General features: G+C 33.8%; 1 protein-coding gene across 10 annotated transcripts in view; it reads left to right on the plus strand.

The window, feature by feature from the left end:
- Window positions 1-16,931, plus strand: part of LOC137622280 (protein lap4-like) — a 191,473-nt gene that overhangs the window by 19,095 nt on the left and 155,447 nt on the right. For 9 of the 10 annotated variants that reach the window (XM_068352827.1, XM_068352834.1, XM_068352835.1 and 6 more), the window contains exon 8: window positions 2,876-3,078. In XM_068352827.1, the coding sequence (XP_068208928.1) occupies window positions 2,876-3,078 (203 nt within the window). The remainder of the gene's footprint in view (window positions 1-2,875; window positions 3,079-16,931) is intronic. The other variant, XM_068352832.1, reaches the window with a different exon arrangement.

Consider the following 16,931-nt stretch of genomic DNA (forward strand, 5'->3'; position numbering starts at 1 on the left):
GCTCTCCAAGTTTATTCTCCACAAATATGGCAGAGTTTATTTCCTTAACTTACACATTGTTGATGGCAAGCTGAAATACACACATTCTGTTAAATGTCATTCATGGGTTATGATCAAGATTTCAGTACTGGCTACATTTGAATCTTTTCTCTGGTACCAGTAATGCAAGTAACAAGGATTTTCCCTCTTACCTCAGACCAATATATAAATGTCAACACGTTAATTTACACATTCATCAGAATCTCTCTTAGAAGTGTATTTCTCATGTCTAATTGTAGACAGCAATCTTCAGAATATTTTCCTATTTGTGGGTAGTATTTACTGTAAATTGTTTTTATGCAAATTAAGCCCTTGAATTAGGAATCTTTTGGAGAGTTTTTTCTTTTGATATAATATAACATGTGGATGCTGTGTTTTCACTAGAATCTGAAGATTTGATGTTATATTATTTGCCATTTTAATTTCTGCACTGTAATTAATTTTCCACTTCATTGGCAGTGGTATGTTTTTTGCAGCCATAAAACTGATTCTCAATCCTTTGGTTTCTTGGAAATTGATCTTATTGCTTTTACAGCATCCAGGCTCACCACTCTTTTTGAGTTTTTAACCAGCTGCGTTGTTTTGATCTTTTACATAGTTTATTGACATTTTATTCTGGTTTTGCTCCTGTCATTTGCCTTTACCTGTGCAAAAGGACCTTTAACTTCTTTTCCAGAGAAATTATTTCTGGACAAATCTTGGTTTTTATGTATCTGATTCAGTAAGAACTGTTTATGATATAGGAAAGCATGATACACATATAAACTATAGTAATTTGTCATTAGGCATGTTTTTCTTGTAATGGTTATTGATTTACAAAATAAATTAGGAAAATGTTGCTTATGGAGTTCATCTCCTTGCCTCTTCATATAAGAAATAGTAACTGGATAGTGACGATATGGTTTTAAAGACAACCAAAGAATCTGAGGGTTTCATCATGGGGTCCTGTCAACCTACAGGGCAATACTGTCAAGTTTCATATTTATTGTAGTATGATACACAGAAAACAGTTATGCAAATATATAGGTAACAGTAACTTATAAATTAATTAAACAGCAGTTTGCATAAGTACTTGATCTTTGAAACTAAAAGTTGACGGTAATTGATGGCATTCTTTATTGCCACCTTTGGGAAATTGTTTTCTACGAGTGAATTATTACGCACAGAATTATACGCCCTGATGACCAATAGGTTGCCATGACGTAATACTGAAACCTTTAGACTTATACCAGTGACCGCTTGGTACTGTACAATAGGGCAATCATTATCGGCTGTTCTTCTTTCACTTGTCAGTCATGTATATGGATTTTGTGCATACTTCTGTTGGTATACAAAAATAAGATGGTTTGCTGAAGCTTTCAGAAAGTAAATGGTCTTCATCAGGGACATTGCTTCGTGATGCATAAATTTTCTCAAATCATACTGGAAATTTTCTTGTTTAAAATTATTGCTTTATAAAACTTAAAGTGCCTGACTTTTGCTGTCATGAAAAAAAATTAAAAAGGAAAATTTAAACAGTGCCTTCTCAACATTTACCGTACAGTATGTTATTTGTTATTCAGATTTTATTTACTAGTTCACACATTGAAAAAAACAAGATTTCCCTGCTCAACTTAGAGAATAGGATACAGCACTGTATATCATTGTAGAGGAAAATTTTATTTATTGTCGATTTTATTAATTATAGAGCGTCCTTGTGTGCTTGAATTTAATATATATTCAAGTGTAAATTAAATCTTGTAAGGAAATTGAGTTTGCATAATTCATGGTTTAGAAATTGACACTTGACAATATGTATGATTAAGTAGCCCTATATAGATTTAGATAAAGCCCACCGGAAATAGAAGCTAGTGGATTGCCTGTAATCAAATACAATATTTCCAAGAGTATACTGTACTCATTCTTGAAAGATTCTAACATTTTCCTTCTTAGAAGGAATTTCGTCTTAATTATAATTTGGCCAGTTTCTCTTATTATTGTAGTATAGTTCATGAAACGATCATATTTGTGGCACATTTTAATGTTCATAGAGGATTTTGGAGGACTTTTAGTTATTCGTGTTATGGTAATGTACTAAATAGTGATATGGGGGTAACATACTTATTACAGCACAGTATTTGAATTTTTAATACAAACAGATGATTCCCCTCATTACACATTGTGTTGATCATCTCTCTTTTTCTCATATCAGATAAGGTTTACAGTACATTTTATCAAGGATTTGCAACAGTTTTTAATAAGGGCCATAATATGGTAAAGGATGGGTAAGTATATATGTACATAGTTCTTGGGTAAAGCATATTCTATCATTTATTTCAACTATAGATTTAACTAGTTGTAAACATAACTCATTCCATTCACTTAGTTAAATTTGGAAGTCTCACAACGATTATGCTTTACAATTGTAAATGCTCCGTATTTATTGTTTACTATTATAACTGTCTCGGTTGACTTGACTACTTCATTGACCAAGTTCTTATGCTGTTGTTTTCCTTCTCAGGAGTTAAGCATTATGTTTTAACTGCTGAATTCTGCACTTTGTCATTCATAAGTTTGTGAAGCTTAACCTGTGGAAGTGGTTTCATACAAATAGCTGCTCACTGCTTTAAATTTACCATCACAATCTGTTACATGTGATCAGATGGTAAGTTTATTGTAGGCTTAGCAATGATGAGCTTGTAGGTGCGACTCTGTGTGTGTAGCCTTTTTGAGACGTTCATCCTGGAGTGTCTGCCACGTGCCTGAGGTCTGTTAGTCGTGTCTGAGTGTTGTCAGTCAGCCAGGTGTGTGTTTGTCTGTGGTCAGTGAAGTCAGCGTGGGTCGTCCCTCGTTATAGAGTACGGATGTGGTATGGCTGGTAGCGAGGGCAGGCTGTACCGCACTGGTGACCTGAGCACCGATAATCTGACCGACATCGGCCCCACAGTCAATGAATGGCCTCACGAGGACGACGACAGCTGGGATCCGAACGACCCGAACGAGTCGAGAGTATCTATGGTGAAGTTCCAGGAAGACCAAGACACAGAGGATGGAAAAGAGGTGAGTGTATTGGCATGTACATTGAATGGAGGCTAATCCTGATGACGTCATTCAAAGAATCCTTTTTCTAAGTGGATGAAATTGCCTGAAGTAGACATACATTATTTTTGTATTTTTTTGATTCAAAGCAGATTACAGCCATATATGATACAAGTTTTTTCTCTGAATCTCCCCTGGCTTTCATATTGCTACTTTCTCGAAACTGGTTGAATGTTGATGTCTACCCTTAAACTAAAGGTACCTGTTTTCTTTCATTGTAATTGCCCTACCCCTATAGTTGAGTATTGGGATTGTATATGGTGTATGGCAACACTACTGCAGGAGTAAATCATATCCCTTTTATATTTCAGTTCTCTCGTCACTCTAGGTGGTTGAACGCTTGTTCCCCTGGCTCCAGATTGTGGATTTTTTTTCAAGGAAAATTTATAGAAATATGTTACAGTATTATTTACTTAATTCAAGGGGATGTCTTCTTCTGGCTTCCCTATGTCATCTTGTAAGGGTTATTCTAAGGATGTATTGATAGGTGATAATGATTTTCATTCTCTATGTAAGATTTAAATAATCATTGTGAAGAGTGTAATTCCCTCTCTCTGTTCCACATATGAATGATTATCTTCAGTTAGTAGCTCTTCATGTAAGAAATTTAAAGTCGTAAAGAAGATTTCCTTTTAATTCATGGGAAAATTCTGAGAAAACTAGGCTAGTTGTTGATAGTATATATCCCCCACTAGCTATTACCAAACTTACAGGGATTGGCATTAATGAGCTACATAAACTTTTCACTGATTTTGTTTGCAATTAAGAAGGTCAACGAGCCATCTGTCAAAGGCTGTGATCCTAGCCTAACCAACTGTGATTTTTATCCTGGGATAATACTTTTAAGTTGTGTGCAGAAGTTCTGTTGTATCCGTTAGTATGGGTTCTGTTGGTACACAGCACATTAGAGTCGATTGCCTCTTTTCGAGTCTTGTTCTCTCAATTACTTCAGGCTTTTCTATTGCAAAATCTTTATCCATGATTAGGTTTTATATATATTCCTTCTGGATTCCGAGAAAGAAGACTGGGTAGGCAGTTTGGATCCAAATATTCTTTCCTCTCACTGAAGGAAGCACTCATTTACAACCTTCGTTTACTATTATTAACAATGGGCCATATCCAATGGTTCCTGTGGAATGAGATTTTCACTTTATAAAATCATTAAAAACTTTGGTTAGAGCTGAGAAATTGTTGCATCATGTTACTAGTGGCAATAAGGATCAGCCTCACGTAGGCTTGGCCACTAGCTTGTCTCGAATTCTCCGTAGAGGCGTTAATGAGGATGCTAACCTCTCAACTGCCAAAATGGGTCCCTTGACTTGTGCAGGTGCAGAGGGTAGTACACAAACAAGAAAACTTGATTATTCCAGTTTGGAAGATTCTACCAAATATGAACATAAAGGTCAGGAGGAAGGAGAGGAAGAGGCTTAATTGAGTGAGGTATCTCATCAGTATTTAAGAAAATTTAATGAAGAGTACCTGAGTAGAATATCTCTGGTAAATGCCAATTGTTCTTAATTTATTACGTGTTGAAAGTTGGTGCTTTAAAAATTACATACAGTAATATATACTATATTCCAGATTTGTTTTTTCCTGGACAGAGTGAATAAATTTATACCTAAGGGGAAAGTATGCATACAAGTTCTGCTTTCCAGAACTGATCAAATGCCTAACTTTGTTGCTCTTGAATAAGCCACTTCTCTCAATAAGATTTTTAATGTGAACAAAAGGTTTGATAATTAAAGAAATAAGTACTCTTAGAAATTGAATATGGAGGAGTATTTTCTTTTGCAGAATCTATAATAGGAGTTACTTTGATTTATGAGATCTTTATAGACCATGTGGATTTTAATCTTATTTTAGATCATATTTTTTGTTTAGATAATATTTTTGGATGGATGTCCGGAAACTGATGTATTGCCAGTAAAGTTTATTGTTAAATGTGCAGAGCAATTGTGTTCCTCTATGATTAGGGCAGTATCTTGCTCAAAATCTTAGTTTACTTTCTCCCCCTATATGGGGGCCCTTTTTAGATCAAGGTAAGATTGGTTATGTGGTATTTCAGGTTGCCTCCACAACACAAAGTGATGATTTGAGGCTATTTACTCGAAGGCCATCTTTTTCTTCTTGTCTTTTGGTGGCTACTTTTCAAAATTCTTTTTCCTAACACTCTTGGGGAGTTTATTCATGGGGTAGGTCATCAGATTTTGCTCTAGGAGATGACCCATCCACAGTGCAAACAGGACTCGGTGATCTTCTTGAAGAGCACAATGACGTTCCTTCCCTAGAGAACCCATCAGCACAAGCCATCAGTCGTAGGAATGGTTTCAAATTCTTATGACTGCAAATCCTCCCTTGTCGTAGGAACCCCTTCCATTTCCTACTTAGCTAATCAATTTAACTAAAGCTCATCTTGTGAAATTAGAGATTACAAAACTTCTAGAGAGGAATGTGATAGAGTAGGTATTAAATTGATCCTCGGTCTTTTACAACAGGTTCTTCCTAGTACCTAAGGTGTCAGTGGGATGAGGTCAGTATTTGATGCAGAATTACAGTTCTGACTTAATTTTTCAAGAACTCCCTCAATATTCATGGAAGCACTGAGGAAAAGAGATAGGATGTTTTGATGAACCAGGGGATGCTCATAGAAGTAAACAGAGTTTTTAGAATTAAATTACTTATTTCTATACAAATTTGGCTTCCCCACTAACTGGTGATGTCAATGTTATGTTGTACTAGTTTCAACTTTGAAACTTGAAGACAAAGGGATGCGGTAGTGTTGCCATTCACTACGATATGATCCAACTACTACACTAGAGAGGAGGGACAATTACAAGGAAAGAAAACGGGAAATGTTTAGTTTAAGTGTAGACGTCTACATTTAACCAGCATCAAGCAAGAAGCGACATGAACACCACGTGGGTATAGAATTAGGTGATTTTATGAAAAAAATGTTTTTGCCACATTTCAACCAACTTTTAAGATGTGTATCTTTTCATATGTAACATTTTTTTTTTGCATAGTACTAACCATAGTTTTTTTTAGTTTACAGCTATTTTCTGTGTATGAAATGGCTATTCTTATTTGTGTGGTTAGGATAGTAAATTTTACAGTGTCATGGTGTCATTAATTTTAAATCGTATAAACATTTGTTGGTAAATGTGGCAAGTCCTTGCTAAAAATCAAATCGTTGTATGGTTTTAATACTGTCAAAGGTTGTGCTTTTGTCATTTGTATGTCTGCAAGACCTGTCATTCATATACTGTTTGCCTGATGGATTGGCCTCCAGATATAAGTTATAAGTAATTAAACTCACTGATAAGTATGATAATTCAAGCTTAGATTTACTCACTTTGATACACATAAGCTTCAGTTGTGTTGATTTTAAAGGTATCACCAGAAGCTTAATCACTTTCATGAGGCACCTCTGACTTTAATTTGCATATTGGTACTGTATTTAAACTTAAGTTACATATTCTAAAGGGTGGATACCCATTACGCTCATTGATTTGCTTTTTTTTTTTTCTTCAACTTAACACACGCACTTTTTATACACCTCTTTTTCTATGAAGTGTCTTGTACTCACTTTTATTATTATTAATACTGTATTATTATTATTGATATTATGATCAGTATTATTAGATGACAAGCATAGTTTAGGTTAAGGTCAGTAGGTATATATTTCATACTTATTAAAATGTGTTTTGTTTGAGTTTTTTTGTTTTTAACCATTGTATTTAGGGGAAAATTTAGTTCAGTAAGGCGAAATTATTTTCATTGATTCTTTTTTTTTTATATGTAGAGTAGTGAATTTATTTGTTTTGTAGGGATGCAAAATGATCATGATTCTATGAACACTATTTAAAAAAACCATTGCTTTTGCCTGTCAAGTTGTGTTTGAACGGAAGATGGTCTTGTACTGTACTGTATCGAGTAAATGTGAAGAGGGCGAAAAGGGTTATTCCTCATGGTTGATGCAGTTAAACCCTTTTACCCCCAGGCTATTTGGAAATGTCCAAGCCTTAACCCCCAAGGGGTTATTTTTTTCCCAGCACATTTTGCAGTATATTTTTCTTGAAATGCTCTCTAACAGCCTTAATTATTGTCATAGAGAGGTCAGGTTGGTCTCATTCTCTTTGAAAATGCCTGAATTTTCTCAACAAATAATCAAAAATATGAAAAGAAAAAAATTATAGCATTTTTTTGCAAGGACGTACCGGTACGTCCATGGGGGTAAAGGTATGGCTTTTGTGAAACGTACCAGTACGTCCTTTGGGGGTAAAAGGGTTAATGTATTTCATAGGAGGGAGTAAAAGAGTTCAAGGAACTAATGAAATATAAATTAATAACTATGAGTTTTCAAAATATTGATACTGTATAACTAAAAAAAAAATAAAGGATGGTCTCAAGGACATAGTACGTAATATGGTATTTTATTTGGTGTTCTCAGCTACGTCGGGCACCTGGGAAATGAATTAAGACAAACAAAATAATTCATTCAATACTGTGAGCAATAAAGGTCGACAGGTCATTTACTCTTTTTGAATGCACTCTCATTTTTTTTTAGATTAATCTTTCAGGACCTCAGTTGCATTTTATTTTCATTCATCAAGATTAATTTCATAAAGGAACTATAAATAAAATCAAATAAATCAATTGTGTATGCATTACTTTATTGATAACTTCATAAAGACTGGTGTACTTTAAAACGTTAAAATTGAACTTCTCGTACATTTCTTTCATTATCTTGAATTATTTTTGTCCTTGTTTGCCTAAATGGTGGCACTTTTGGTAGTTATCAGGTTCAAAGATCTTCATTTTTAGTACAGTACTGTGACAGCAGTTATTTAATTAACCTACTTATGTCATTGTTTTGCTCGAGTTTGAGTCCACACTTAATTAATTGCTCAAATTGTATAATCTTTTGGCAAATTTGTTCTTTCAATAATGAGCCATAGATTTCTCTAAAGTGCACGATGCACTCATGTTTCTTTATATTTTTTGGATTTTTCCCCTTTGGAGAAATATAACCACCATCTAAACATATTTTGTATGTGTTCTTCTTGCATGTAAGTGTTGTCATTTACTAAAAAAAACAAATACACTAGTGTTGTCTTCCAGTGTTACATCAAAACATAATAGTAAATGAGTAAAGGAATTAGATTAGTGCAATTTCATGTAATAAAACTTGTCAGAAAGGGAGTGAATTCAGTTTGGTATTACTTATAGATTAGAAGTCCTAAGACTGTGCTTAAGATTTTTCTTTAGCATTTTGTAATTCATTTCTCATCCTTTGTGAGGTGGACTTTTCTTTCAATACTTTTAACACTACATAGTGCACAATTTTAAAGACCTTTTTAACTCTTATTATTTTTTAATGGTTGTCCCCACTTCAAGGTTAGGTCAGTGTTTAGTGGTATGTAGAAAATATAGCCCATACTATTTATATACTTTTTAATAATCTTTTACGTTTTTTAAAGTATTTTCGAATGTCGTAATTTAAAGATATTGTAAAAATATTTACTGTATAGCGTATGCTTACTCTTGCTTACCAGCGTACAGGTTTTGATATCATCATCAGATGTATTGCATAGCATTTTTGTAGCTAGCAATATATTTAGATCCCCCTTTTTTTAGGATTATTTCCTAGCTAAATTAGATTTATTCCTCAGGTGTTTTAGCTGAAGTTATTGTCACTATGTTTCCAAATGTACAGGTAGTTTACGTTTGCATAGAATTTGTTTGCCATTTTTCTTGACTGTACAGTTTGCTCGTCGTATGGTGCTCAGTAAGGACTGTGTACATCCTTCTTATTTTAATGATTTGCCATCGTATTTGCGAATGCATAGGAAGTGAATATTGTAATATGAAACAGATATTTTTGGCTATTTTTTTTATATTCACGTGTGTGGTCAAGTTTACAGTACAGTAGATTGTTATCAAGTATATCATGTCGTGGAAAGATGTCTTGTTACTTGATGTCAAACAAGCTTGTCTAGTCTTGCCTTAATATTTTTGTTGTTCAGTAGGTTATAGCATTTTACTAGAAGATTGATGGATTCAGATCATGGTATTTCACCTGAAAGGAATTATTCATTTGGCTGGTGAAATTTTCATTTCTTTCATGGTCGGAGTGGTTATCTGTTTAGCCTAGTCCTAGAATCAGTAGTTCTTTGATTTCCACTGCTAGGGTACCCATGTTTCATACTTCATATAGCAATTGCTATGATAGATTTCTTAATGCTTTTCTGAAGAAATTTTAAGAACTGCCATGTTTAGATTTGTGAGGGGTTACTCACACACTTCAAGTGCATAGGTGTCATCTTCAAGAAGTCTTGTTTATTAGCTTCATGTTGAGCACCACATTTAAAGTTTCTTCCTACCTACTTTCCCCTATTTCCGACTTTACATACAGTTATACATGAAAACATAACAGTCTTGCTATCAAAGGTTTGTTCTGGATTGAGTTTTAATGTCTTTTTCGAAAAGTATTTGAAAAGAATTATTTCAAGTTGCAAAAACTAACGACTTACGATAGAGATTAATTTTCTTTCTTTGTGAGTAGCAGTTGTATTTCTAATTGTGATATACATACATACATATACCAAGGCACTTCCCCCAATTTTGGGGGGTAGCCGACATTAACAAATGAAACAAAACAAAAAGGGGACCTCTACTCTCTAAGTTCCTCCCAGCCTGATATGGGAGTAGAATTGTAAGAAATCAGTGTTTTGCATAGCTGGTATATGTAATTTATTCTCATTATAGGTAGTTCCAATACTGATTGATAACTGGTGTGTGGTGTGTATATTTGGGTGAATAGTTCATTAAAAGTGCTCGCGCACACACACACGCACACACACACACTCTCTCTCTCTCTCTCTCTCTCTCTCTCTCTCTCTCTCTCTCTCTCTCTCTCTCTCTCTCTCTCTCTCTGCATAAGCATTAACTTCTGTTATACTGTAATATTTTTTTAATAGATTAAGTTAGAAGTTACCAGTCTTTATATACAGCACATTGTTATGCATCATATCTAGAATTCGTTAATGAATGAAATACTGAATATATTAGTACAATACAGTATGATATTTTGAAGCATAGTTATGTAGTTACAAAAAGAGTCCCTTAATTAGTGTAATGTAGTCACTGCACTAATGTTCAGGCTCTCAAGATGATCTTGGAAGTATTATAAATCTCTCTACTTCCATCATTGTTCACTTTTAGTATAATTAGCATTGTCACTGAGTCATTATATATTGTAGTTCCACCACAGAATTCCTTAACCTTTACTGAGGATTTAGGTTGAATTGCTTTGCAAATGCACCAGTAATGAGGATTAACCAAGATAAAATATACTGCAAACTTAAATTTTATGGTAGAACTGCCTGATTTTGTTTTGTGGTATATTTGATTAGGGATAAGTTTGAAATTCAACACTAGAAAAGTATGATGTTTGGTGCACAAATATTTCTAGCTCAAGTAGGAGAGTGGCCCCAAATTAGCATACAGTACTTACATTTTGATGCACTCCACCCTGTGCGTTTACTTGGTCCGATGTCAGTTGCTAAAGCATGCAGTTTTAAGGTGACTGTCAGCTTTTTGTAATATGTCCTCTGTATAGGAAGCTTTTAGATGTATTGTGTATTGGGCAGTGATGATTTGCATAATATATTTGCATCTTGTTAATGTTTTGGGCTGAGTGTAGCCATAATCTATTGAGTTTTTAAACCACTCATTTAAAAAAGATAACCATCTACATTTTTGTCTCTTTACTGCAGCATGGTATCTTAACATTGTGTTTGATGCCACAGTTTCTTGATTAAGTCATTAAGCCACAGAACAAGTTGAAGGGATTCATGGTTTTTTATCCACTAAAGAATGAGAACAGTTTAGAAAGTATTTTTTGTTTTGAAAATAATTTTCGTTTTCCTCATTGTAGTTCTTAAAATGATATATACATATACCAAAGGCACTTCCCCCAATTTTGGGGGGTAGCCGACAACAACAAGAAACAAAACAAAAAGGGGACCTCTACTCTCTACGTTCCTCCAGCCTAACCAGGGACTCAGCCGAGTTCAGCTGGTACTGCTAGGGTGCCACAAGAATTAATTTTTAGTAGCTATAAATAATAACTTCCTCAATAACATGTCATACATTGCTAATCCTTTATTGGATACATGTACCATAATTAGATATGGAATCAGCCAGAACTTCTTTATGGATCAAGAGGTTTAGAAGTAATGGGCACGGTGTATGTTACTAGAGCAATCAATCTAGCTGTTCCATTGCCCTGGAGAGAATGACTAAAAGCAAGGGTGACAGGCTTAAACCAAGCCAATTCTGGTTCAGTTTAGCAAGAGAAAAATCACGGCAGTGAATCTGATGTAGTAATTTCTCTTGGACATACTCGGTTAATGAAGTCTTAGAAAACAAACCAGAATTGAGTTGGGGTTCTTAAAAGAGTAAAGCTTCTTTTATTTGGAATGCTAAACCCCAGTTCATTCTTGGTTATCATAAGTACAGTAGATATGTTTTTGTATCGTGATAACCCAAGGAGATGGATTTTGAAGACAGAACGGCTCAATGCTAGTATCAAAATAAATACAGTACTTCTGAAATCTGAAGATATTCAGAACTGGCCAACAAGTAATTCGATATTGTAAGATCACGAGACCTTGGGAAAAAGTAACAAGACTGAATATACAGTATGTTTAGTGTTCTCTTGTAAAACAAGATTACTAAAATGTTGTTTACAATACTGTATAGGGCAGCCTAAGCTGTCTTTACTTAGTGTATTCAAGCATTGGTATGGAAAGGGTTATAGTTACTATGGTTTCTGAAAACATCGATGTTTAAAGTAAAAATATTGTGCAATGAGACATGGTACTAATACCAGTAACCCTTGAGCGCCATCAAATGTATTCAGTAGTCGGATATTTCTACTCCCTTCTGTGCCAATGGATGTATTTTACATCTGGATATTACAAAATCCACAAAATTATACATCAATGGAAAGGTAATTTATTCTATTATACAATTCAAAGGTATTTGAAGCTCAATCTCTAATAGCATTCACACCTAGTTGAGTTGAATATTATGTCCATATAAAGGGTCTGGGGCTTGTGTGCCAAATATTTTGGTGAGCGGTTGGAGCTCAAAGGGTCAACAGAACTCAAGCAAAAGATTTCCTTTTTTAAAGAGGTATTTCTCTTTTCAAAACTTACAAGTGCAAGTTCACAGATACTACAGGTTTTTTCTTTATTTTTTTCCAGTATAAATAATGTATCTTTAAAATCCTTTTGTTTATTATTGGTTATTCTTACCCAAGTGTTTTCTTTTGAGATGACACAAAATATGTTTTGAAATGTTCTTAAACTCTGTAGCCATTGATAGTAAACACTTAGCTGCAATTTATTACAGTACAGTCAATACTGTAATTAGTAAATATGAACAAAAGGAAGTGTATTCTCCCAGGTATGATTTATTTTACTTGAATTTAATCTAGGTAGCATAAGAAGTAAGATTCATGGAATATGAAGCTAAGATGATAATGAATAGACAGTGAAAAGCAGTTATATACCTTAGAAATGATGCTAAAGGAGCATTTCACGGAGCGACACAGGTTGAGCCCAGAAAGTAGCAATTGTGCAACCAAATCCATCCAGAAAATTAACTTGAAGGATTCTGGTATAACGGGAATCCGTTATAAGTTAAAAAGGGTAATCGCTGTAGGATAATGAAGTGGACGATGAAAAGCATCAATAAAAAAAATGAGAGAAGTAGAAATTTACTAACCTGTGTCAAAGATGAATATAGTAATCATGACCCAATACTGATTTAGAAATGATACAATGCCATATAAAAAGATAGTTTAATGTCAGTTAGCAGTAAAGGATACAGAAATTATACTCTTATCAAGTTTTGTGGATAATTTTTTTTTTTTGCAAGACATAAGTTTTGATTTTTTTTAAGAAACACCCTTTTTAGTCCATTTTTTAAATATTCAAATTGGTATAATCTCTAGATTACTAGCCAAGCTACATCCCTAGTTGGAAAAGCAAGAGGCTATAAGCCCAAGGGCTTCAACAGGGAAAAACAGCCCACTGAAGAAAGGAAATAAGGAAATTAATAAACGATGAGAAATAATTCACAATAAATTATTCTAAAAACAGTAACATCAAAACATATTTCATATATAAACTATAAAAAGAAATATGTCAGCCTCTTCAATATAAAAACATTTGCTGCAAGTTTGAACGTTTGAAGTTCTACTGATTCAACTACATCAGGAAGATCATTCCACAACTTGGTCACAGCTGGAATAAAACTTCTAGAATACTGTGTAGTATCGAGCCTCATGATGGAGAAGGCCTGACTATTAGAAGTAACTGCTTGCCTAGTATTATGAAGAGGATAGAACTGTCCAGGAAGATCTTAATGTAGAGGATGGTCAGAATTATAAAAAATCTTATGCATAATGAAATAATTGAATGGTGGTGCCAAAGATTAATATTTAAATCAGGAATAAGAAATTTAATTGACCGTAAGTTTCTGTCCGATAAATCAAGATGAGAATCAGCAGCCTAACACCAGACAGGAGAACAATGCTCAAAACAAGGTAGAATGAAAGAATTAAAAAACTTCTTAAGAAAAAATTGGCTAGCATACCATATTATTTTGTTGTCTCTAGATTTTTACATATAGCATTGCTAGAATATTTAGTAAATTCCGATGAAAATAAAAGAGGAGTAATAAGTGAAGTGTTAATGTCTTCCTCCTTTTGAAAAAAAAGGTGCAAATAAAATTTGCAACACCTAAGCAGAGTTTTTGATTTAATGGACAATGATTCAGTATTGTTTTTAAAATTATGCACCGACAAAGAGAAGTAAAAAGCTAAATGTAAATTTTACCTCAGTATTATTAGTATGTTTTATTTACAAGCCAAGCTGCAGGCTTAGGTTTCGGGAAAGAATATATAGTCATTGTTAAAATAAAATATCTAGAATTAATAAATATCAATATTCTTGAAATGAGTGATAAAATATGAACCTAATCTTAAAATGAGAAGCACAATTTTTCTATCCCTTTGTACATTTGTAGGAGATTTGAAAAAGATAAGACACGGGTAATGTTGACACTCAAGAAAGGGATGAATTAATGATATACAGTAATACCTTGCTCTAAGTAGTTAATTGATTCCAAGAGATATGATTTAAGTCTGTAGGTCAGATATTCACCCTATAAAGTAACTTATGCTTTTTGTATACTGTGCTGTACACAACCGACGTAAGGATGGGTAAAACGACATAACCTGGATTGTATTATTGTATTATTTAAAGATTAGTGACATAAAATCGCAACTAACATGCAATTCAATGGAGCAAGCAAGCAATAATAATAATAGGAAAGTGGGGAATATGGGGAAAGGAAGAGTACCCCTGGATACAATCCAGTTAATAACTCAAAGGCAGGTACTCGGGAAGGGAAAGATCAAGGAAATAGGGAGAAAGAGAAGTACAGGAGAAGAATAAAAGAGAGGGGCAGACCCTCTTGCGATATTAGGGAATTGGTATTATTATTGTTTTTTAGTTACATACCATGCATTATGTTGAACCGACATAAAGAGGAATATTACTGAAGACTTGGACCTAACCTTAAATTAGGTCGGAATTTTTCAATGCTCTTCAAAAATGAACTGCACTGAGAGAGAATTATTACTTACGTGACCCTTTAAAGGGGAAACACTGCATAAAAGCAGTTAATTTTATACTGTAGTTAATGATGATAATAGACAAAGTTTTTTCTTTTGTTTTAACCAAGCATGGTCTATACATGAATGAAAGAAATAGTTATGGATATTCATTTATTATTATTATTATTATTATTATTATTATTATTATTATTATTATTAATTGCTAAGCTGCAACCCTAGTTGGAAAAGCAGGGTATTATAAGCCCAAGAGCTCCAACAAGGAAAATAGCCCAGTGAGGAAAGGAAATAAGGAAAAACTACAAGAGAAGTTTAAGAACAATAATAGCATTGAAATAAATCTTTCATATATAAACTATAAAAACTTGAAAATAACAAGAGGATAAAAACTTAAAACTTACTAGAGGAAAAGAAACAAGATAGAATAGTGTGCCCGAGTATACCCTCAAGCAAGAGAACTCTAACCCAAGACAGTGAAAGACCGACTAGAGAACAATGTTTGATTTTGGAGTGTCCTTCTCCTAGAAGAGCTGCTTACCATAGCTAAAGAGTCTCTTCTACCCTTACCAAGAGGAAAGTAGCTACTGAACAATTACAGTGCTGTAGTTAACCTTTTGAGGGAAGAAGAATTTTTTGGTAATCTCAGTGTTGTCAAGGACATGAGGAAAGAGGAGAATGTGTAAAGAATAGGCCAGACTATTCTGTGTATGTGTCGACAAATATAAAATGAGGTGTAACCAAAGAGAGGGATCCAATGTAGTACTGTCTGGCCAGTCAAATGACCCAATAGAAAAGATAGTATGGCCAACTACCAAGCAAATCTTTATCTATCTTTCTCTCTCCTGAATTAATTTCATACCATCCCCAATGATGGGTAAATAAAGCTATTTCTATCTGATAGAAAGCTGGTCACTGACAGAAAATGGAAGAGATTTTGAAAAGGTATGACTTTGGAATGTTAAGATACATGGTTGGGAGTATGTTGGTAAGATATGCTCAAGAAAGTGATTAAGTTGCTGAATGAAGACCTTTAGGTAGAAAAGTGGTAGATGAAGAACTAGCTCTATTGAAAGTTAAGGAACACAAAGTACAATATAGACAAGAATGGAGAGATCTTGTCAATCCCGCAAAGGGAAGAGCTGGCATGAAATGGTGACCCTTGTAAAGGGGTGTTATTCCCTATTCAATAGCCCACCAAGCTGAGCATTTTCTAGTTCCTTTGAATGGTCCTTCTGTGTGGCTATATGTAATCTTGATTAGTTCATTCACTAGATTATAAAACACTGGAGTTGTTTTACTAAATGGTTTGTAAATTCTTGACCCTTGGCAATTTTCCCTAAGAAATAAAACACTTTCTTAATAGGTATTTTTTGTGGACAATCCTTTCAACTTGTTCAGGACAAAAATATGACGTACATTATATAAAGATAGAACCGATACCATATGATTTTCAGTATTGCATCATTTTACTCAAAAATGACATCTAGTTTGGGAAGCTTTTCACTTGAGCCATATTCTTATTGTGCCTACCAAAGATAAAAAGTAAAGAACTGCAGTACAGTATGCCTAGAACGCTAGAGTGTTAAAATACTTAAATTTGCAATGAGATATGGTAATTATCTTGATGCTTAATATTATAATTAGTATTATGATCTTTAATTACCTTAAACACTGTGTTCATAAAAATTATGTATGCTGTTTTTACCTTCGTACTTGTAGCCGGGAGGAAAGGCTTTTCTTTGTTTCATGTTTTAAATATGTGTTGTGTTTGTGTTTATTTAGTAAATGCATTCAAGAGTTGGGTTATTATGGGAATGTTATGCTTCTTTTAAATTTTCCTTTTTAAATATCATAGACGTTATCCTACAGATTACCTTAGGTAGATTATAATGCGTAAAATGGGCACTATCATAGGTATGTAATATTTTTTATTAATTCTACCTTAGTTTAAAGTATTTTCAGTTTGTTATGATATTTTGATGAAACTCACCAGATCAAAAGTTATGTTATTGACTAAATCTTGCCATTCCAGAGTGTCTCAGACACAATTTTCATAACTATGCACAGCTTTCCTATGGAAAAGAAGTGAACAGAGAAGAGAAAA

The sequence above is a fragment of the Palaemon carinicauda genome, chromosome 29, assembly GCF_036898095.1.
Source record: "Palaemon carinicauda isolate YSFRI2023 chromosome 29, ASM3689809v2, whole genome shotgun sequence".
Lineage (NCBI taxonomy): Eukaryota > Metazoa > Arthropoda > Malacostraca > Decapoda > Palaemonidae > Palaemon > Palaemon carinicauda.